At 33.8% G+C, this 23,732-nt stretch overlaps 1 protein-coding gene across 1 annotated transcript in view; it reads right to left on the reverse strand.

Annotated features, from left to right (window-relative positions):
* LOC124540564 overlaps positions 1-23,732 on the reverse strand; it is a 121,596-nt gene that overhangs the window by 39,654 nt on the left and 58,210 nt on the right. The window contains exon 2 of the mRNA XM_047118240.1: positions 9,995-10,162. Coding sequence (XP_046974196.1) covers positions 9,995-10,161 — 167 coding nt within the window. The 5' untranslated portion in view covers position 10,162. The remainder of the gene's footprint in view (positions 1-9,994; positions 10,163-23,732) is intronic.

Consider the following 23,732-nt stretch of genomic DNA (forward strand, 5'->3'; position numbering starts at 1 on the left):
ATTTCTAAACCGCAAAACACAAGATGAAAATAATAATAAAATAAAATAATAAATATGAGACAACGTCACATACATTACTCTGATCCCAATGTAAGTAGCTGAAGCACTTGTGTTATGGAAATCAGAAGTAACGACGGTACCACAAACCACCACAACATAGAAAACTAATCTAGATCGACTCGGCCGGGAATCGAACCCGGGACCTCAGAGTGGCGTAACTATGAAAACCGCCGTTCATGGGTACGCCACTCTGAAGTATTATAAACACGAATTAAGCAGCTCTTTTTGAACTGAGATTCATCGGTTTAGATTCTTATTCGTAACAACTCCTAAAATTATCTAAGCTTTTAGTCAGAACAAATGACTTTATCATATAGTATAGATGAAAGCGAATTCCATTTTTAAATTTAAATATTTATATAATGAATAGTAAATAAAATTTCAAATTGTAATATAAGCTTAAATATTATGCAAATATACGTCGTGTGCGTGATGAATCGGAGGATATTTTTGTCGTCAATTTGACATTTTTTTTTGCGCATTTTATATATTTTCCTACGAAGTCAATCAACGTCAAATGGAGATAAATGGTCTGACGTTGCGTTGTGATGGAGCATTGTCAATGTCATTTTATAAATGTAAGGTGAAAATGTATATACACATAATAAAATTGGAGTGTCTGTTTGTTATATTAAAATAACAGCTTTACACTACATATACCAAAATAACATTTTTTGTCAATTTCCAGATAACTGTTTTGCTATAATGAGTAACTTAGGCTATAACAATACTATTTGTTAAATTCAAACAAAGTCGCGGGCACAGCTAGTACCCAAAATTATATTAATCTGTATGTATTTTGGCGATACTCTTATTTTTTTAGGCAAAGGATATGGCTTGATCGTCGACGATTCGTGTCGCCCTACGTTGATTGCGATCTAATGGAAGAAAATGGTATTGGGAAGGTCCCCCCCCCAAAGGTAGAGACTTCATGTGAGGCCAGTACGCGCCTTTTACAGTTTTATTTATTTAAATAATTTATTGACCACCACAGAGGAAGTTTGAAAGTGACGCCGATAGCAGAGAAGAAGAAGGCGGCTATCATGTTATGGGCATGTAATGCGGAGGAATGAGGAACATATTGTCTGGAAGGCCTTGAGCATGGATGTGGATGGATATAGAGGTAGACGACGACCCAGGAAATGATGGATGGATTGTGTGAAAAACGATATGGTTAGAAAGAATGTTACTTGTGAGATGACGTCTGACAGAGAAGTATGGAAGGAGAAGACATGCTGCGCCGACCCCAAATAAAATTGGGATAAGGGCAGGAGGAAGATGATGATGAGAGTAAATGGGAAAAAGGCGGACTTAATGCCTGAGCACGTTCTCTGACTGTTAACCTTTAGGCGATGGGCTGAAAATCTCTCGTTACTAGACTCGTTATATGTAGAATGATCTACGAAATAGGTATATAACTCCTTTACATAGTATACAACAAAGTTGCTTACCGCTGTCTGTATGCTTAGATCTTTAAAATTACGCAACGTATTTTGATGCGTTTTTTTTATAGATAGAGTGATTCGAGGCGCAGGTTTTTGTATATGAAACACAGATAATATAGTAAAGAAATACTTATGAGTATTTCTAACTCTCAGTATTGCACCGGTGCGAAGTCGGGGCGGGTATACATTTGCTATATACGATTAATTTAAATGTAATTAATGAATATCAATAAGTCACGTTCGCTAAACTATCTGGAAGAAAGGAGAGTCGGGATATAGGCTGCACATAGCATACGAATGAGTATCATTATGGTATATGTCGATAATGTATTTATAATGTAGGTTGAAAAAGTACCTTACGGCTCTGCATAAATCCATAAAGCTGCGAGTATATTTAAATAATGTTTGTGGTGTTATATATAGGTATATAATTCATTGAATTGAACAAAAATTAAACTATACTTATTGCCCAATTTCAATGCTTTTTTATTATTATTTTCATGTCATAGGTATCAAACGACCCGGTTTATCTGATGGCAAGTGATTACCACTGCCTATGGACATTTACAATACTATGGAGCTTGCAGGTGTCTTCCTGGCCTTTAAGGAAAGTATACACCTTTTTCTTGGAAGTTGGCAAGTCGTATAGGTTCGGAAAAACCACCGGCGAAAGCTCGTTGAACATAGTCGTTGTGCAAAGCAGAAAATTTTTTTTAGACTAGAAAAATATAGTTACAATACAATTCCTTTGATTTCATTTATTAATTTTTATGGAACGAGAACGGAATCAAGTCTTTCTCAATAGATATACATGTATAGAATAAGACACCTAGGTTGAGTGAAGTTAATTTATAAAAAAATTACTCAATAATTTAGCAATTACCTACAGGTTTTACATTTTATATTTGGATGTTTTGGCATTTCAAATATTTTTTGCAAAGTACATAGACGATCTCCATAGAATTTAGTTTACAACGGTATCCAAACTATCTAGCATGAATGAAAATCGTTGCCAAAAATAAGACAAATGATTTTTTCGATCATAAAGCACAGTGTTTTCTATCACGAAAGCAAAATAAAGATAATGCATATGACACATTTCAATTATTTTGATTTTTTTCCGAAGCCAAAGTAATCCATACAACTGTATGTTTTGGTTTTTATATGAGTATTTTTTTATTTGTTATCAAGAACATTTAATGTAAAGTAAATTTGTGTGTTTGTCTCTGATGAAAATTGAGCGGAACCGAGGCAACAACTAGTATATAAGGTATCTTATCAGCTAGGTATCACAAATAAATATATTTATTATACATAAGCTATTATAAATATGAGTAATAAATAACTGTGAATATATTTCCCTCGTATAAAATTTGTTGCAAACAGTACAGAGATTGATTACATATCGGTTTAAAAATAAGAAAGGTTTTAAAAGCAATTGAGTTAATACTCACACATATGAAGCGCTAGGGTTGCCAGCTAATCAGATTTTTACGGACAATTGCATACGGGCTTTGTTTTTAATCCGTCTGGGTCGGTACATGGAGGGTGCATCGTGAAATCTGTCTATAGCGTAGTAGCGATATAAAAGATCCTTTATATTGCCTCTTTATTTTTTAATTTTTGATATGATTGGCGGTATTCATAGTGTAATAATGTAATTAGTTACAGTGTATTTTTCGATATGTGGAAGTCACTATCTTCCATGATTATACATTCATAAAAAAAATTATACAAATGTTGGCTAATAAAAACATGCACACTAGTAAAGTAATTTGATGTGTGTGTGTGTCGAGCGTAGCTGTCACGCACACTATGATAAAGTGTGTCCGTTTGTTTCAGTTTTTATGTTTAACACTCTATCTAGATATATGAATAATTTAAAATTACCATTTACAATAAGAAGTCTGAAGTATGTTTGTATTGATTCTTTGTTTTTGCTTTCACGTAATGAGATACGTCACAGTCTATGTTCGTGGATTAAAGGATTACAATTTATTTAGAATTTACACTAACAACTATTTATAATAGCATTCCAGTGATTTAACACATAAAACTATGCTTTATATAAGGCTCTACCAATTAAAAGTTTACGAATATGGTTTGTAATGTGTTGCACCCATAAAGGTTACTCGTTAATTTTGTGTTTAAATTCTTCAATTAATAGAAAAGAATATATATCTCATCACAACCCGCATTGGAACAGCGTGGTGGAATATGTTCCAAACCTTCTCCTCAAAGGGAGAGGAGGCCTTTAGCCCAGTAGTGGGAATTTATAGGCTATTGTTGTTGTTGATGTATACATCTCATAGTGGTCTGTCTTTATCAATATAACAAATGTTTTTAATGCAGCCTTTATTTACTATTTATAATGTGGCGTTACATATACTATATGTTTATAACAATATGTGGAAAAAATGGATTTTTTTAAGATCATATTCTATTTAATCTCGTCAGAATTAATATCATATTTTTATTAAGCAGTCTGACATTTTATAATTTATGGCAACCTTACATGAACGTAATTATATTTGAACTCGACCACGTTCTAGCTTTACTGGATATTTAAGTTTTCGTCTCATCGATTTTAAAGTCGTTTAAAACTTTTGCTATCAATTACTTAAAGGCGAGTGAAAGACGAGTAAAAACTATTCGCTTTACAATAAATTAAGTTGAGCATCTCTTTGTGTTTTTTTTTAATTATAAATTACAAATAATTGTTTATAAGATTTAATATCAACTATTAGAACTAAACAAAACCAATTTATTCAAAGGAATTTGAGTTAGTTGTTATTAATTTTCTTTAATTTGTTTACATTTCTAATTTTTTTTATATAGCCATTACACCTCTTAACCGGCCAGTAACTTTATTCTTTCTTTGATATATTAAATCCTTGTTACATAGCAAAAATTTAGTAAAATGCCACCAAGAATCCTCTCAAATTTTATGCACGTCTACGGCTGCTCATCAAAATGTGACAATAAGCTTTTTTTCCCAGGTCCCATAATCACTGGGATATTATCGCTATTTATTTATAAGATAACAAAAATACTTTCAAGAAAAAAAGCTGGCAACATTAAGGTGAAGTAAAAAAAAAAGAAATTTAATCTTGAAGTTTTGTTAGTCTGTAACATAAAACATGCAGTGTATGGTTAGTTTGTTAAAAAGAAAAACAAAATCCAATCGAAACTAATTTAATCGGACGAGAGTAACTATTGAGGTTCGTTTCGGCGTTCTCGAAGGTTCATTCAGTACGTTCGAAGTTCAAAACTCTAATGTTTTTAACTTTACATTTAATTTAATCATGAACAAACTTTTTATATTCTGTTTCTGAACGTTATTTATATGCGAAAGTAATTTATTTAATTGATTCTCCGCGGTTAAATCAATGAATCGAAATTGATGAAGTTTCGAATAAAGTGAGTTTAATCTTAAAGAAGAACATGGAATGATTGTTTAAAACTAATACTCAAAATAAAATACTCAAAAAACTTAGTTTCTTACATGAAATTTATTCCGGCAATCGTGTTATAATCGTTAAGCACTCTCTGTTAATGTTGTCTTAAATTTTCGCGATTATTACACATTTAAATAAAACTAATTATAACGGATGAATCGCGTATATTAATTATTTTCTCTCTGTCAATCTTAAAATGATATACAAATATTCATTTTTACCAGACTAATAGGCTGTGCCCGCGACTTCGCGTGTCTCAGTTTCTAGATTGTACTATATCTTATTAATTCAGTACAGTACTAGTTAGTTGTATGTGGTCCGTGTATATACATTTGTGTATATATATTTAGTAAAAAGCGGTTTTTTTAAATATTACAAACATACATTCCAATTTTATAATATATATAGCTAAGTATCAGAAACATTAATCGGAAAACTCAGTCTTAAAATTCATCGGAACACTAAAATCTATAGTAGGAAACGCAAGGGTTACCTTCAAAACAGTGTTTCATTGTGTTACTGATATACTAGTTGGGTCATAAAATAACAAAATTCATAATAAAAGTGAAATAAAATACATTGAAATTTGAGTTTAACGTTTGAAATGCCTGGCATATTCGTATGACTTTTACCGCGAGTAATCCGTAATATCCACGGTACGTTCGGCATCGCCTACGACTATGAGATTGCTGAAATGGTATCAATTACGCAACTGCGCTATAAAGAAGTATAATGTTTCGGAGTTGGATGTCAGTTATTTTACTCCAAATTTATGTATACGGTATCGTCCGAACATCATTTCGATTTAAAAGAAAAAACAATAAGGCGTGGCATAATTTCCTAATTTCTTCTTCGTGTGTTGTAAAATTTGTATTATTTTAATATGCCTGCGTGTTTTTATTTTCACCTCAGACTTGGCCAAAATATTACCCGATGTAAAAATCAAAGAAAATGTTCTCTTGTAAAATAGTTATACAGCTTGTGCTCCGTGAATAATACATATTTTGATTTATCAAGAAATCGAGTAATTGTTTTTTGTTTTGTATTTCTATCAATAATATCGTTTGTTTGTTGTTATTCAAGTTGTACGGCGAGTTACTCAGAACTATTTTCTGTTCTGATTTGCGAGACGATTCAATCTCTTTGTAATATTTAACCTTCTGGAATTGTTTGTGGTGATTTGGAAAATAGCTTATGGAATTACGCTGATTCTCAGAGTCCGGGGTCATGGGGTGCATGTCAGTCGCCTCCTCGTGGCGCACCCTGGGCAACGGGGCCGGCTTGAGCTTGCTCGTCGGCCACGGCTAAGACTGGTTGGCGCCAGGGCGGACCAAGTGAGTGGCCTCGTTGGCTAGGAGGGAGTGGGAGGGCTCGCTACTCGAGTCTCCCAGGTGTTTTACACCGGCGGTCAGCCTACCATCTTTTCCGCAGCAGGACGTCAGCTTCGTTGACGCCAAGCCTCCAGTGGACTCGGGGGAGTTCGTCACATGAGCACGTGGAGGATGAGGAGGAAGGCACGCACTGGGCGCGTTTTCCACGTTAGTCATTCAGCCGCCTCACGGCGGCTTCCGCTGGTGGGATCGCGGTAGCATGCCCTGGGCGATCCCGTTACCTCACCACTCGGCGGCATGGTGGAAACCCGAGGATGGTTTTAGTGGATAGGACAGGGCCTTCAGTCCTGGCGCGGGGCCCTTATCGCCCTGGTTGAGTCCCATATACCCGTCCCGGTCCCCCGGATGGGCGGGAAGCGTAAATGCCTTTCCTCCTCGTAAAACAAAAAAAAAGGGTCCGGGGTCATATGGAATACCGTATATGATAGCCTAGCCTCGTGTCACAACAAGGCAATAATGCTAGACATGACGGTCAATGCTGAGGCGAAATATCTTTGCATATGTTTGTACCGTTATAACTCGTAACGACTTTCACTATAACCGAAGTTCATTTATTCTTCCCCCAGGAAATTGAATTGCTTTTCAATGCTTATAATTGAATAACAATTCAATACTTAGCGTTATTATAACCATTCCACGCTGTTGTAATATTTCACTGGCTGTTTTTACTTACTTTTTATCACTTATATATGTTTCCAATTTAAATTATTAATAATGATTAGTTGTATATTAACCGACAAGGTTCGATCGAATCTGACATTTAATCTATAACATAATATATATATAAAGTAAAATGTAATGACTATTATTATGTGAATTAAAAAAAAAAGATTATTGTATACATTTGAACTAGAAAGCGACCCAGCTTCTTTAGAGAAGAATAATACAATAAAACAGCATCAAGGATAAGCATTAAAGTTTACATAAATCTTTATGAATTGTACACCATATTTTTTTTTTATGGAATAGGTTGGCGGACGAGCATATGGGCATAACAATACTGCGTAATGTTGTTTAGTGGTAGAATATCAGACGAGTGAGTGGTACCTACACAGGCGGGCTTGCACAAAGCCCTACCGCCAAGAAATTATCAATAATAAATCTCACGAATCACTCCACAGTGAAAAATGTATGAAATTTCGATGGTCATATAATGGAGCTGGTTTTATAATATGCAGAGTTGATAACTCTGATGTCATTTCTCTCGTTCCCTGTTCTGTATTAGGCCTATTGATCTGTGCCGGCTTTGTGGCATTCCACTTTATTGGACAATGGCAAATCTATTTCGCGACTCAGATTCACGTTTCCCATTTCTATTTGAATTCGTCCGATTTTGTTATGACGGTTTGAGTTTAAACACAATAGATCTTAATTCAAAACATCTATATTTATAGCCTTAGGGTTTGAAACGCCTTACTGTTTTAGTGGTTGGTTGTTAGGTGTTAGGCAAAAAATGTATCTTTTCAAATATATTAAAAAAAATTAACTACTAAGAGTTTTTATTTATCAAAATAACAATTTAATAAAACACCAGCTCACCCAACCAGGCGTTGATTTGGCTACGTTACATTTAATAATAATGTGATAATGTGATTTGAAACCTTTGAAAAACATTGAGTAAGGGTACTGAATCTACTGCGAACAAACCAGCGATCTTTTTACTGATATAAAAGTATAGTATAGAAATAGCTTGGAAATTTCCCACTGCTTGGCTAAGACTCCCTTTGAGGAAGTTTAGGAGCATATATACCAACTCGCTGATCCAATGCGTGTTGGTTAGATTTACATGTGGCAGATTTTCGTTGAAATAAGACACGTGCAGGTTTTCTCATGATGTTTTCCTTCACCGCCGAGCTCGTGATGAATTGATAGTGTCTGAGTTTGAACTCGCAATCATCGATTAAAATTCACTCGTTCTAACCACTGGGGCATCTCGGCACGGCAGATATGAAAAATAGTTATTAAATAAAATTAATCGAAACAAAAATTAATAAAAGATTCCATCACGGAGCCCGAGATAAATTATTATAAATGTACTTGAAAATTCAGCACTGCTTTCCCGATCTTGAAACCGTGATTTTCAACCAAGGTCTACATAATATGTTCTATTTAGCTTTCACGATTAAAGGTTACGTAACGTTACATATATTTACTGATATAATATCAGTATATATGCCATATTTGAAACATAAACTACAAATTGAAGTGAATATGTTTGTAAATATTAAATATCATTAATATAATTTATAACTCTATTTGCTAAATCCGTTATATACATATTTCGTAGATATAGGGTATAGTTTTGAAACGGAGGCGGTTGGCTAATTCCGAATCTATGAGTATGAAATGAATGCTTTTTTTATATTATAGGGGCAAACCAGAAGGAGGCAGGATGATCATTCATTAATAGAAAATGAATATTTGCAACACCTGGAAGTTTGTAGTCGTTACGAGCCTTTGAGTAATGTGTAGGCTCTATTGTTTAAGGTTATCCAGTTTCATCGATTTGGAAAAACCGACAATGAAAGGGGTAATCAAAATATTATTCAATATTATTCAGCTAGGAACCGAGTCCGTTGTGTTTGCAAAAGAACATCCTGTTTATAAGCAACTTCAAAAAAAGGAGTGTTCTCAATTCGACCCGTATCTATATTTTTTTATGTTTGTTAGCCGATTACTTTCAATAATACGTGTTTAAATCAAATTATTTTATTACTTATTAGTGATCACTTTAAAGCGGTGTTATTTTTTAGAAAAAATATTTTATCAAATTCGATAGTATTTTAATCAACTGGGATCTGAGAAATTTTGTAAAAGGCCCATCATAGGGCACCAATTTTACAAAACGCTATCGTTGCCATTCAGCTATTTCTCTATTCTACTAAAAACAATCCAGTTGCGGTCCAGCCGATCTTGGTTTGGAATTCAATGAGGATCGCATCAGAGAATATAAATTAGTGGAATTGACCCTCAGCTACGATTGAGGTTTATTTTTGTGAGGGATGATCGAAGTTGGATTGCTTTTGAATTGGGAAAGTATAATCACTGTTATTTGATAGTAGGATTGGCCCTCAGGTTTGGAATGACCTTGAAATCCACAGGATTATAAACGCTAGTTTTGCATTAAATAATTTGAACTGTTAAAAAAAAACAATTGCCAGCCATACGAGCGCATTATAAGCTTAAGATATGGCCCAGTGGTTAGAGAGGTTAACTGGTGAATTCAAACTCAGGCAAGCATGGAATTTTTATGTGCTCAATTTGTGTTTTTAATTCAACTCAGGCTTAGCGGTGAAGGAAAACATCGTGGGGAAATCTGCACGTGTCTGATTTAAACAAAATTCTGCCACATGTGAATTAACAAAACCTAATTGGAGTAACGTAGTGAAATATTCTCCGAAACTCAAAGGAATAGGAGGCCTTAGCCTAGAAGTTTGGGAAATTTACAGGCTGTTACTATACCATAATATAATAATATATTGTAAACTTAGCGATCGCGTAATGAAGGACATCCATCCCTTTCCCCCGAAAAGACGGAGCGCCTATCACTAATATTTTAATGCATATTCCGATGGAGAAGTTCTGCTATAAAAAAGCCAATTTTCAGGGTAAAAACAAAACGCTGTAAGTATAAACTCACCGCCACATAGCTTTCAGTTGGTCACAAGTCGGTTCATCCGGCTTGACGTCACGATCTCTGACCCTTGCTGGGCGAGGAGACAGTAATGGTTCCTGGTCTATGCGCTGAGCGATTGCGCATGCGCAAATACATGCGATGAGACTCCAAGTCTGCCACAGAGACAGCATCCTGAAACAAATAGGGAGACTAAATTAGTAAATAATTAATTGTAATAAAATACACATCATAGCATACAACAGTCTCCTAGCTGACTAAGGCCTCAGACGTAAATGCAGCTTGCAAGCTTTACAGCTTTAATTACGCTGGCGTAGCAGTTTCCATACCATTGACTTGGATTGCCTATTGGTGACCTGATTTTAAATGGTCATTACCAGCCACACATTGGCACTGTAAGAAATATTAATAATCACATCGTCAATGTGACTTAAATCTTGGGAACTCAGCTGTCTGTCTGTTCCATGGGTGAGTAGTTATACTAGCTCACTCAGCTTTTAAACCGAAACATAAAAATACTAAGTATTGCTGTTTGGCAACAAAATATTTCATGATAAGGTATCTAACCACATATGATTCGCACAAAGCCCTACCACAAAGTTACCATCCACCGTCTAGTACTATAAGATTATAAAGAAATATCACAGAAGCTGTTACTGGTCACAACTAATATACGTTGATAATAGAAAACAATCATCCATTATATGCTATAGATCTATTCAGGAAGGCAATTTGGAGGGGCCAAATCGAATCATCGACGTTGAATGTCTTAATTTGTACATTAATAATGTTACGCACACTAAGATATAAGCACGACCGTTACCCATCTAATGCACGCCAATAATTTAACATGGAAGAGACCGCCTACGGTTATGAATAGATCGAAAGCTGGTGCTGTTAATTTTGTGATCGAAATTCCTCCTGTATTAATTACGCAGGCTCGTTCGACCTTCATAATTGAGTAACGTAATACGATATAGTGCTGTCATGTAAAATAGCTACGTATCTGCTGGCGTTCCAATGTACCTGTCTGAATTCGTAATTTGACCAAAGTGTGATTCTGGAAGAATTTGCATGCTCGTGAAATGGTGATAAGCGACTCACAGTGATACGCCATTTTGATACTTATATCCTTTGTTTTATGGTTATTATAGCAAACGTTGCATATCAAATTCTGACATTTCACGTTCGTGGTCCGCGGTAATTTCGACTTTTTTGTACTGTATATGTGTTCATATTTATTTTGGACTTTAAATATTACTTTTATTATTTTATTTTTTATATTATTATTATTAATATCTAAAGACACATTGTCAATGATCAATGCTATCATGTTATAATATAAAGGTACTATTGAAAACCGATGTTGAGCTTTACCACCAGACCGATATAAATAATCTCGTTGCGTTAAATCAGCCGCTTACAGTTAAAGATTACCAATATATGCACGGTGGTCCAAGAATAATTTTTAGCCTTTTTTGAAATTCATAATTTAATAGCTTAGTACTAAACACGATGGAAAAAATAGCCGTTGTTAATAAAGGCTGTCTGTGACTATTTATATATATTTATAGTTTCTGAAATTCTGAAAAAAAGGCTGAAATTTGTTAGGTAGGTTTCTTATATGATGTAGATCGTTATAATTGGATTTTAAGGGGGTAAAACGGGAAAATGGATTGTGCTTTATACATTATTTACTCTATGATATGAAGAGCGTAGCTACCAAAAACAATAAGGGAACTGTAACATACAAGTATTAACAAAATTAAATTCGATTGAAACCGCGAAACCCAGAAGTTAATAAAGTAAATTAATAATGTCGTATCGAATGTTATATGCCTCGTAAATGAACACATGCGTGGGAATTGTGGAGGTAAAAAATTTGGAATACTTTGGGACGCGAATCTCATATTGATTTTCATCCGAGACGTAGACCGTGATGAGATCAGGGATTTATAAGCATTTGACATTTAATCTATCTTTGTTATGAATCCGAGCGTAATTCTCAAGTTATATATGATATATGAAATGTCATGAATCATTGGATATGTACCAAAGGTTTTACGGTAAAAGTACCTACAGTCGGGGTAAGAAAAGGTTCGTCACTTTAAGATCTGCTTTCGTATGCTCAGTATGAGCGATAATCTGCTTTACCGATCGAGAATGACATATTGCGTTGCAATGGTTTGATGTTTATATTCAAAAGGTACTAAGAGTTTAAGACTTGATAAAGGAATTAATTTGAAAATTGACGAAGGTTTTCTTCTAAACGAATTTATTAAAATATCAATACATAACTCATTGTCAGTTTTTATTAAAAAAGGTATTATAATAAATGTATTAATATAGTAAAAAAGAGTAAATGTAGCTTATAGTTAATGTTTACTTTAGATAGACTAACTGGGATTTAATCTGCGCTCTCATTGGTTGCATATAGCGTCATAATTTACAATCGACCAATGACTGATCGGATTAAAGTCACATTAGTTAATTTGACGTTAATCAGTGGTTCAGAAATATTCTGAATATACAATACGGACGCAATTTTGTAAGTTTTTAACACACAGTAAAAAAAATAAAATCCTAACCAACGGAATTCCTCAAGATATTACGGTAAAAAAAATGAAAAGATCGAATACGTAAAAAAGTATATATACCTGGGACAACTCGTAACTTTTGAAAACAATACAGGAAAAGAAATTAAAAGAAGGATAACTCTAGCGTGGAAGAAATACTGTGGATCGAAAGAAATAATGAAAAACAACGAAATTCATGTAAATATTAAGAAGAGACTTTTTGAAATAACGATATTACCCTGCTTAACATACGGATGTCAGACTTGGTCATTAAGGAAACAAGATGAAGATAGATTAGCCATCTGCCAACGTGAGATGGAAAGAAGCATACTCGGTTTAAAACTATCTGATAAGGTCAGCAATATCAGTATTAGGAAAATAACCAAAATAACAGATGTGAGGAAAAGAGCGAGACTACTCAAATGGCATTGGGCAGGACACGTATGTAGAATGAACAATACCAGATGGGCAAAACGCCTAACAGAATGGGTACCAAGAGACATAAAAAGAAGAAGAGGACGACCAAGCAAAAGGTGGAATGACATCTTTAACCAAAGACGGGGGCCCTTATGGATGCGTGAGGCACGGGAACGTGAAGAGTGGAAAGGTTTAGGAGAGGCCTACGCCAGAGAGGCGACAACTACTTGTTAAATTTAAAATATTTTTTTTTCCCTTATAATACACTTGTTTACTTAGAAATAAAATTTAGATCTAGCAATATAAACTATAAAAGTATAAGTTGTAAGTAGTAGAAATAAAGGCTATTTTTTTTTTTTTTTTAAATAAATAAATATGAGACAATATCACATACATTACTCTGATCCCAATGTAAGTAACTAAGCCCCTTGTGATATGGAAAATCAGAAGTAACAACGGTACCACAAACACCCAAACCCAAGACGACATAGAAAACTAATGATAATCTACATCGACCCAGCCGGGAATCGAACCCAGGACCTCGGGCTTATACCCATGAAAACCGGTGTTCACACCACTCGACCACGGAGGTCGTCAAAATAGTATTATATGTGTTGTCTGCGGCTCTGCTCTCGTTTTAGGGGTTGGTCGTCAGGAATAAAGTTTAATTGTGTTTCGTAATAAATTTCATCAAACTCATTTTCGTGGTTTGGCCTTAAGTCAGTCAGACAGACAGACTTTCGCATTTACAATATTAGTATTGATTTAAATCAGTAAGAATTTCTTTCATTTTTTAATTGATCACGAATTTAAGCTTAATTTAATTAAGTAATTTATATTTGTTTTCACTGCAAACTTTCACAACAGTACCCGAAGGAACTTTCGAAATTTAACACTGAAGTTAAAATAAACCGTTACAAGTAATGTTAGTTTTTCGCTTAGTTGGAGAATGTTAGGACCCCACTCAGTTAGGGATTTGAGGTCCTCTGAAGTTTCGCTGATATTCTAAGCAGCTCTGTGGAAGTTAGTATTGTTTACACTCTTGTGGGTCGGCAAGCACTTAAATCTGTTGTTTCGGCGCCGGGCACCCCCCGGTCGAGCAATATTACTTTCTCATTCGATTATAAGAATAGAAACAGAGAGAGCACCTGTATTGACCAAAACATTTATGGTTATTGTTTATTGTTTATTGTAAAAAGTTACACCATCGACTTATCACTAAACACTTAAAAAAAATAAAATATTTAATATGGGTAACATTCGAGGTGATACATCTTTATAGGTTATCACCGTCAAGTTTGCTGTGACCAAAATTGCTTCATTATTATCAAAGATTTTGATTTCGTTTTATAATTTCTAGTACTACTTTTTATTGCATAGTATAAAACAAAGTACCGCTGTCTGCTCTATGTATTCTTAGATCTTTAAAATTACGCAACGGATTTTGATGCGGTATTTTTAATAGATAGAGTGATTCAAGAGGAAGGTTTTTATATATATCACATGGACAATATAGTAAAGAATCACTGATCATTTTAGATGTTTCTAATGTGATGTCGAAAATAAATAAATTTTGTAGTATTATATGGTATCAGTTATTGTAATCGTGGGAAGTCAAAGCGGGTCACTTGTAAAAAATAAGACAAAAAAGTCGTCTTTATTTGTCCAATGTTACCTTATCGTTCAGATAACAATGAAATATGCATGTTGCTCTTGGATGGACTTTTAATAACTTCAAAAACTTCAAGATAGTTCCGAACACCAGAACCACGATTAGTGTTTGATTAATTTCCACACACTCATCTTTAATGCAAATCTAACACAGGCGAAACCACGAAGCATAACTATGTGTTATAAAAATGAAATAAATGAAACTTATTGAAAAAATACGAATTTATTTTCGGATGTAAGTATCAAAGACCCAACATAAAGGACCAATTGAATATTTTCCAAATATGTTTCCACCAAAAATTTCAGTATGAACATTTCCTATAAATCTATTAAAGGCTGTGCTACCTACACAGGCGTTAAGCCCATTTATCCTTTAGTGACTTCAATAAAGCCGACATTCCGTGTAATCGGATGCCTCGTCGCAACTTATTTGACGTGTTACCAAGTTGTAACATGTCCATTGTTATTTAAAGACGTCTAGCTGACGTAACGGGAGCGTCACGTGTTACGGTATTGTTTCATTTTTATTATTCATAACAAATGTTTAAACTTTGTGTTCATCCGTCAAACGGATGGAATATATACTATCTATACTAATATTATAAATGGGAAAGTAACTATGTCTGTCTGTTTGTCGTTTTTTTTTTCAAGAAAAACTCAATGAACCGAATTTGATGAAATTTCCTGTGAAGCAGACTTGAACTCCAAAAAACGACGTAGACTTGCCTAACACATGATAACCAAGCCCTAAAATACGAGCGAAGCCGCGGGAAAGGATTAGTATTTTATATTACATTATCCACATAGTCCACACCACGAGACTTGGAGAAGGAATAAGGCTAATCTTCTCTTTCATATTCTTTCTTGGTTATATCGTAATTTTTTGAAATACTTAAAATTATAAAAGCATATATGGAGTCCCCTCATCAATCATCATTATTAATATTTTTAATTAATTATAAAGATAAGTAATAATCGGAGAGCAAATTAGATCTTCCGGTGGATAAACAGTAATAAGGTCCACTAGTGTTTTCATATGTATCGTTCCGAAATTGAGTGAGCCAGACTTTCGACTTCCAAACATTCTTATGGTCCTAATAAAACGAAAAAAGGTATGAATTTTAGTGGCCAAGAATAAAAATGAAATAGAATTACATATATTGATATACAAACAACAACAGCCTGTAAATTCCCACTGCTGGGCTAAAGGCCTCCTCTCCCTTTAAGGAGAAGGTTTGGAACATATTCCACCACGCTGTTCCAATGCAGGATGGTGGAATACACATGTGGCAGAATTTCTATGAAATTTGTCATACAAGCACATGAATCAGCGGCGCTTGCCTAGGTTTGAAACCGCAATCATCGGTTAAGATGCACGCGTTCTAACCACTGGGCCATCTCTGCTCTTATATACTGATATATCAAAACAAATCAAAATAAACTTTATTCAAGTTGGCTTTTACAAGCACTTTTGAATCGTCATTTTACAGTTAAGTAAAGCTACCACCGGTTCGGAAAGTAGATTCTACCGAGAAGGACCGGCAAGAAACTCAGTAGTTACTCTTTTTAACATTTAAAAAATACAAAGTCATGTTAGTTAAATACAATTATTGAAATTAATATATCCTGCTTGGAAGTCAACTGGTATTAACTCCACGCTTTATTTCTCAATTTTTTTCTCTTATTATATACATACTTTTATTTCTCTGTTCTAGATACCATTGAATGATATTCCATTTTTTAAACTTCAAATATATATTTTGTTTACACTTAACTAAACTATCTATGAGTAAATAGCAATGATCCATATTAATATATAAGCAAAATATTAAACCTTTTTTGTAAGGTATGAATACTATATATTAAAAGCGAATTAACAAAATAACGTCGCTTTAATATAGCATGATTAGGTTCCACTCCTGTTAAGTGATATAAGGAAATACTTCGTACTTATTCCTCTTCACTGGATGGGATGGATGGATGAAGAATCAATATAACCTTCACTAGGTGACATCACGACCCTCATAAAGTATTAAGACATCAAATTTACTGATTAAAAGTAAAATTCACCGATGAAGTGATTTTTGATCAGACATATGAAATTGTAGATGAAACCTTTATTTGCTCTTAAACAAATATAAATATAGTAAATAACGTAAGCATGCAAGAAATTATCATCTAGAACATTATTTCCGAACGCACCCGTAAACGTCAAAAATGGCCGTCTGTTGATCTGTTATGTCATTGAATATGTATACATGGTACATGTACCAAAATGACATTATTTTTACAGTTGTCTATCTGTTTGTTTCTTTGTTTCGACAAATTTTGGGAGCGGCTGGACCGATTCTGACGCAAATTTCAGATGATAACTTAGGTTGGATCGATTTTGACGGATCTTTCAGATAGCTTATGTAATAACTGAGACTACAACAATGACTTGACGACCTCCATGGTCGAGTGGTGTGTACACCAGTTTTCATGGGTACGCCACTCTGAGCTCCCGGGTTCGATTCCCGGCCGAGTCGATGTAGATTACCATTATTTTTCTATGTTGTCTTGGGTCTGGGTGTTTGTGGTACCGTCGTTACTTCTGATTTCCATAACACGAGCGCTTCAGCTACTTACATTGGGATCAGAGTAATGTATGTGATGTTGTCTCATATTTGTCTCATACTTTTTTGGTAAATTCAAACGCGCACGGAGTCGCGGGCACGAATATTGTCACATCAAATTATTTACGTAACACTTTGTAAACAAAACACTTCAAAGTGTTTTATTAATAAATCGATTGAACGAAATAACGTTAAGAAACAAAGAAAATAGGCGTCGGGCGCGTCGAGAAACATTTTCTTTACGAATATCACTTTGAGAGAAGACTTACTGGAAGATCGCTATTGTTGTAAAGAATCAAGTAAATATTTGTTTGTCTGGAAACGTTTTGATCATGCATCGAAGTTTTTTTAACAATATTTTATTACTTAAGTGACGTAACAACGAACTTCGGTAATCAGTACAAGTTCTTTTTTTTTGTTTTTTTTTTTTTATGGTATAGGTTGGCGGACGAGCATATGGGCCACCTGATGGTAAGTGGTCACCATCACCCATAGACAATGACGCTGTGAGAAATATTAACTATCCCTTACATCGTCACTGCGCCACCAACCTTGGGAACTAAGATGTTATGTCCCTTGTGCCTGTAGTTACACTGGCTCACTCACCCTTCAAACCGGAACACAACAATACTGACTACTGTTATTTGGCGGTAGAATAACTGATGAGTGGGTGGTACCTACCCAGACGGGCTCGCACAAAGCCCTACCACCAAGTAAAGTTCGTAACTACTTAAGAATAACAAAGGCATATCCGAGCTTAATCTTCGAATAAAATTTGAAATGATTTGGAACTTTTTCTCTTGTAAAATATGATACTGATTGATTGTTATATGTTGCCTTGTTAATAAGTATATGACACTAATTTGTTATAAGACAGTTTTATAATTTTACCTTACTCACAGTTGAGAGTTAAAGATTCAATATGGAGGTACCAATTACTCATCATATATTTTACCACCAATATCAACACAGTATTGTTTTGGTCAAATCTTAGTTGAGTGAGTCGGTATAAATTTAATATGAAAGGAAGATTAAGGTAACGTAGAAACTATTGTATATCGATTCGAGTTATATGCTTGATTTCAATCGTACCTGAATGTTTTTATCTTTACGACTGCTGAATCAATCTTACCTCCAAGATACCAGAATTTCATATTAATCTACTAGAGACACTGATCGTTACCCAAGCATTGTAGATCTAAGTACAATTCTGATGTTTGCAATACATGTTTTTTGCATATGTTGTCTGCTATTCGATAAAAGGAGCGATCTGAAGCTTTAGATTTTGATCATATATTCTGATGATAACGATTAATTACTGTTACCAGATAAAACTTAGGGTACGTATATGGTTCCACTCCACTGGTAAGTGGTAGTGGCAAGTGGAAGTGGAGTCCAAACGCCATTACCGACCAGTACAGCCAGTAAGAACGAGCTGTACTAGTCCCCTCGCTTTGCCGGCCCTCAAGATGCCTCTTCATACATCGCTTGAAGACAGCATCCTAATTTATCATAATATTGCACGATTTTCAAATTTGAATTCGAGACATCTAACATTTTTTTTAACCAAACGTTTGATCAAATTTTGGACAAATTTATTAATGAACCAAATCAGAATTTCAATTGATTGACGTAATCATCGACCTTGGCCCAGTTAATGGTTGACATTATATGAAGTGCAGTCTGAAAACAGTGCATGTTTGATATGTAGCAATATCGGAAGGTCACTGTGAGCGTTGTTGAATCAGTGGGCGTCGTGTTTGAACAACTGAGTGCTCTGAATCTCACTCATGCAATACGCAATAAAGTGATATCAAACACTATTTCGAGCGGTTGCAAAAAAACTGAGCTAGGAATATTTATTTGACCTTTCATTACAAAGAAGTACGAAGGTGAAAACGTCCTCAAAATATTGATGAAATACGATACATTTTTTTTAATTTATCTCAAACCTGTCCTGAATATTATAAAGGTGAAAATTAGTACATATAAATGTATGTAACACTTTCACGCAAAATTTACTCAATGGATTTATTTATTTACTTTTTTTTATTTTACTTTATTAGGGAATCAAACAGTACAAGTCATTCTTAAAGCTATAACATAAAATTAGCTCATTTACCAGTAAAGTTTCCACTTATTACTTAAAACATAATAGGAGCAGAACAAATTGTTTATAGTATTTATAAAATATTTAATGAAACTTTATAATAGTATAGCTTACACAACATATTACGAAAGGCTACAAATTATAAAGATGAATGAAGTGTCTAAAATATATACTTGACATATCTGTAAAATGATGTAATATTTGTATAATGTCAAGTAAGAATGAAAAAAATTGTATAGATATTATTTCAGATGGGTGCTTGAGAATTGCCTCGTTGATCTAGGCCCTAACTTATTAGGCCATCAAAATCCTTTATTAAATATTAAAATATAAAAGTATTTACAAACATATAGACTGTCAAATCGAATATTGCCAGCGGTTATTGCTTATTGATAGTTCAAAATCTACCAACTGAGAAACTCCCACAGAGCATTCAAATGTAATGTCAAATACGATATTATAAACACAGTTTAACAAAGAAGCCCACTGAGGCTTCCATGAAACCCGACCGCCAGTATAAAAACATATCATAGAATAATAAAGCTGTAATGTATTCATAACACTGACGCTCATATAATGTTATTATACTAATATATTGAAATCAAAAATAATATCTAATTAGTAATAAATCGAAATGGAATATTGTCCACAAAATGACCAAATATCAAGTATTATTCATAATTGTATTTATATGTAATTAACGGTTGAGTTAATATATTGTATTGATTAAAATTGGCGCATTTTGTACAATTTTGTATATAGCCGAGATGGGACAGTGGTTAGAACGCTTGCCTCATAACCGATGATTGCGGGCTCAAACCCAGGCAAGCATCACTGAATATTTATGTGCTTAATTTATGTTTATAATTCATCTCGCGCTCGGAAAGGAAAACATCGTCAGGAAATCTGCATGTGTCTTATTTCATAGAAATTCTGCCACATGTGTATTCCACCAACCCGCATTGGAAAATCGTGGTGGAATATATTTCAAAATCTTCTCAAAGGGAGAGGAGGCTTTAGCTCAGCAGTAGGAAATTTACAGGCTGTTAATGTAATAATGTAATATATAGCCTTAAAGTCTATTTGTCAATTGAGATTTCATATCAAACAAATTTCTTAAATAAGTTAATTTATCCATGTAACCGTCGTCTAATCTTTTGTATATAATATGTAATTTAATTACCGGGAATAACTAGTACACAGTTTCTTGACTATGGAATTGAGTTTAGTAACATTCCATTAAATCCTAAAAGATGATTCAAAAGCTTGAATAAAGATATTCAGCTTTTATTCGGAATTCGAGCTTAGTTTATTTTATGTGTTCTGTTTTCAAATAAATCGTAATAGAAGGCGAGAATGCATTGCATATTTCGACACTGCAAATAGCTTTTTCCAACCAAAGGTGTTTTTAAAAACATACGAATGGAAATGGTTTTTAAACTGTAAACTTTTACGATACGGTAAGTGCAAAATCGTTTCTTAAATGATAAAATTGTGTACTGTGATACTTTATGTGTGTAATTTACAGAAGTGATTCTTATTTTATGTTTTAATATAATATAAAAAAAAATATGATCGCTTCTATCTACTTTATGTATTTAATACTAAATGTAGAATTAAAGTGACAATTTAAAGAGCTGAAAATATCCGAGCAATTGAGCAAAAACAATTCCATCTAAAATTCAAAATGGCCGCCAACGAATCTGCTTTTGATAACCATTTTGAATATAGATTACCAGTAACATATTAAAGTAATACATAGTAAAATTTGCTAACGGAATTGTTGCAAAGTAATCGTATGATATCATAATACACATTACTACTCAACTTCGATCAAGAACAGAACAGATATTCGAATAAGCGTGCGTATTGACTGCTACGCGTCGCTGCCCAATGTAGCGCCTACGATCTCGTAGACGCGTTCCTGCGCGCTACACTTTGCACCACCATCCGCTGTAACGCTCTCAAGGGCCAGGCGTTCAATTTTCTTATTTCAGACTCTATTTCTATGCATTCAATGTTGCTAATCGCGTGGCAGTGCACCTGCACTTCGGTAGAAATACGATGTTAATATGCTGTACAACTGCTACAAAAAAACGTGTAGTCATATAAACACCTTACATAGATACATTGTTATTTTAAATATCTTTATAAAAGGTTAAAGTATAATAGGGTTGTCATTTACTTAAATTGTTTTTAAAACGTATATTAATTACAAAATCAATTTAAAAATACAAATATGATCGACTTTTTGTGTTTATTGTATTTTTATATACAATAATTGACTTTCATTTTGCATGAGTTGATTGATAACAATAACAAAAGCTATTGTTTATATTTCTCAATTTTTATTTTAATCTTGTAGGTTTCATTAAAGTTTCATAAATCAATTTAAAAATATGTCATTGTTTTATATTGAGTTATAATCCGGAGAGAAGTATCGAACGCTCCGAATGTGTTGTTTGCGTTTTCGGATTAAAAAAAACTTATTTAAATTATACTTCGAATAGTTTTAAGTTGTGTATGTATGTGTGATGTATTCTGAATATATTTATCAATTTATCAATAGTAAATTCGATGTTGCTTTCGCTTTGTAAAGTAAAGTAAAGTAACAGCCTGTAAATTTCCCACTGCTGGGATAAGGCCTCCTCTTCCATTAAGAAGGGTTTGGAACAGCACGCCGAGATGAATTATAGACACAAATTAAGCACATATGTATAGTGGTGCTTGCTTGGGTTTGAACCCGCAATCATCGGTTCAGGTGCACGCGTTCTAAAAACTGGGGCATCTCAGCTCTATGCTTTGTATTGTGTATTAAATATCAGAACCAATAAAAAATTAACAACGTTAGATTATATAAATGACAAAATAAAAATTTATATATGTGTATCAATAGAAATTAACAGTGAGAGAAAGAAGACAACTCCGAGGAAGTGTTTCAATGTATATAAGGAGTTCAATGAACCCAATAAATTTAAAAAATAACTTATAACTTTTTATTATAGTCTTGTATTAGTAACGTCCATACTCAACAATGAGATTTGACTCGCAGTCCGATATTTAGTCCCATCTCCGTTCTGATGCATAGATACAATCTTATTCAATAGCGTTGAGCCTATCTTCAGCCGGATATAACCAGTGCGAACCGGATATTGCCACAGGACAGAACCCGTCCGGCTTCGCACGACTTCGATAAGCCTTTGTATGGATGAAAAATGGCTTAAAACTTTAGCTATCGGGAACAGCTAAGACGCTATGAAAGTTGAATAATGACAGGAAAAAGTGATTTTTTATTCATTTTTTCTACAGTTTAGTTTACTCGACTAATATGATTAATTTATGAAACATATGATCAGCTGCAGATAGCTTATCTTATGTATGTTACTAAATAATTATAGATTAAATAACTGAAGAAGCTGTTTCCACGTTAAACTATGGGCGCGCATTAACAAATATATTTTGTATTTTCTTCACTATTTTTATTCTTACATCAGTAATCTTAGACACAGTAAGACATGTACCATGAATTTTTTTGCAGACATTTTTAACTTTGACGTTTCGTAAATTCAAATCGTTTGTAAAAAAAAATTGGTAAAAAAAGCATATTATTCAATACAAGATTTTATAGATGATAAAAAAGCTAGGAGTTAATACCCGTTGACTTCCAAACAGGATATATTCATTTAAATAATTGTATTTAACTAACATGACTTTGTATTTTTTTAAATGTTAAAAAAGAGTAACTATTGAGTTCCTTGCCAGTTCTTCTCAGTAGAATCTACTTTCCGAACCGGTAAAATTAATTGTAAAATGACGATTCAAAAGTGCTTGTAAAAGCCTACTTGAATAAAGTTTATTTTGAGTTTTTGATATATTACTACACTATTGTAATCTCAACAACTCATGCAATAATGGTCTGTATTGTTTTGACAAATCGTGTCGTTAATTTTGAGATTTGCTTATCATATACGGCGTTGTATTAAATCCAGCATTGTAGATTTGTCTTGCAAAATACGCCATTCTGTGATACAAATTGATAAATGTGTCAAGCTTGGTGAAAATTAATTAATATAATTAAATTAGCAGATTTCAAATATAATATTATTTTATCAGGCGAACGGCAAATAGGCTACCTGATGGTAAGTGATCACCACCGAACATAGACATAAATGTTTTTAGAAATATTAAACATTTCTTATGTCACCAATTCGCATCCAATCTTGGAAGCTAATATGTCATGTCTATTGGGTCTTTAGTTAAACTGGCTCACTCACACCTCCAACCAGAACACCAGTATTAAGCGCTGCTCTTTGGTAGTAGAATATCTATCCGCTGATTTTTAGTGGGTAAACCCA

The sequence above is a fragment of the Vanessa cardui genome, chromosome 25, assembly GCF_905220365.1.
Source record: "Vanessa cardui chromosome 25, ilVanCard2.1, whole genome shotgun sequence".
In the NCBI taxonomy this organism is placed as follows: Eukaryota; Metazoa; Arthropoda; class Insecta; order Lepidoptera; family Nymphalidae; genus Vanessa; species Vanessa cardui.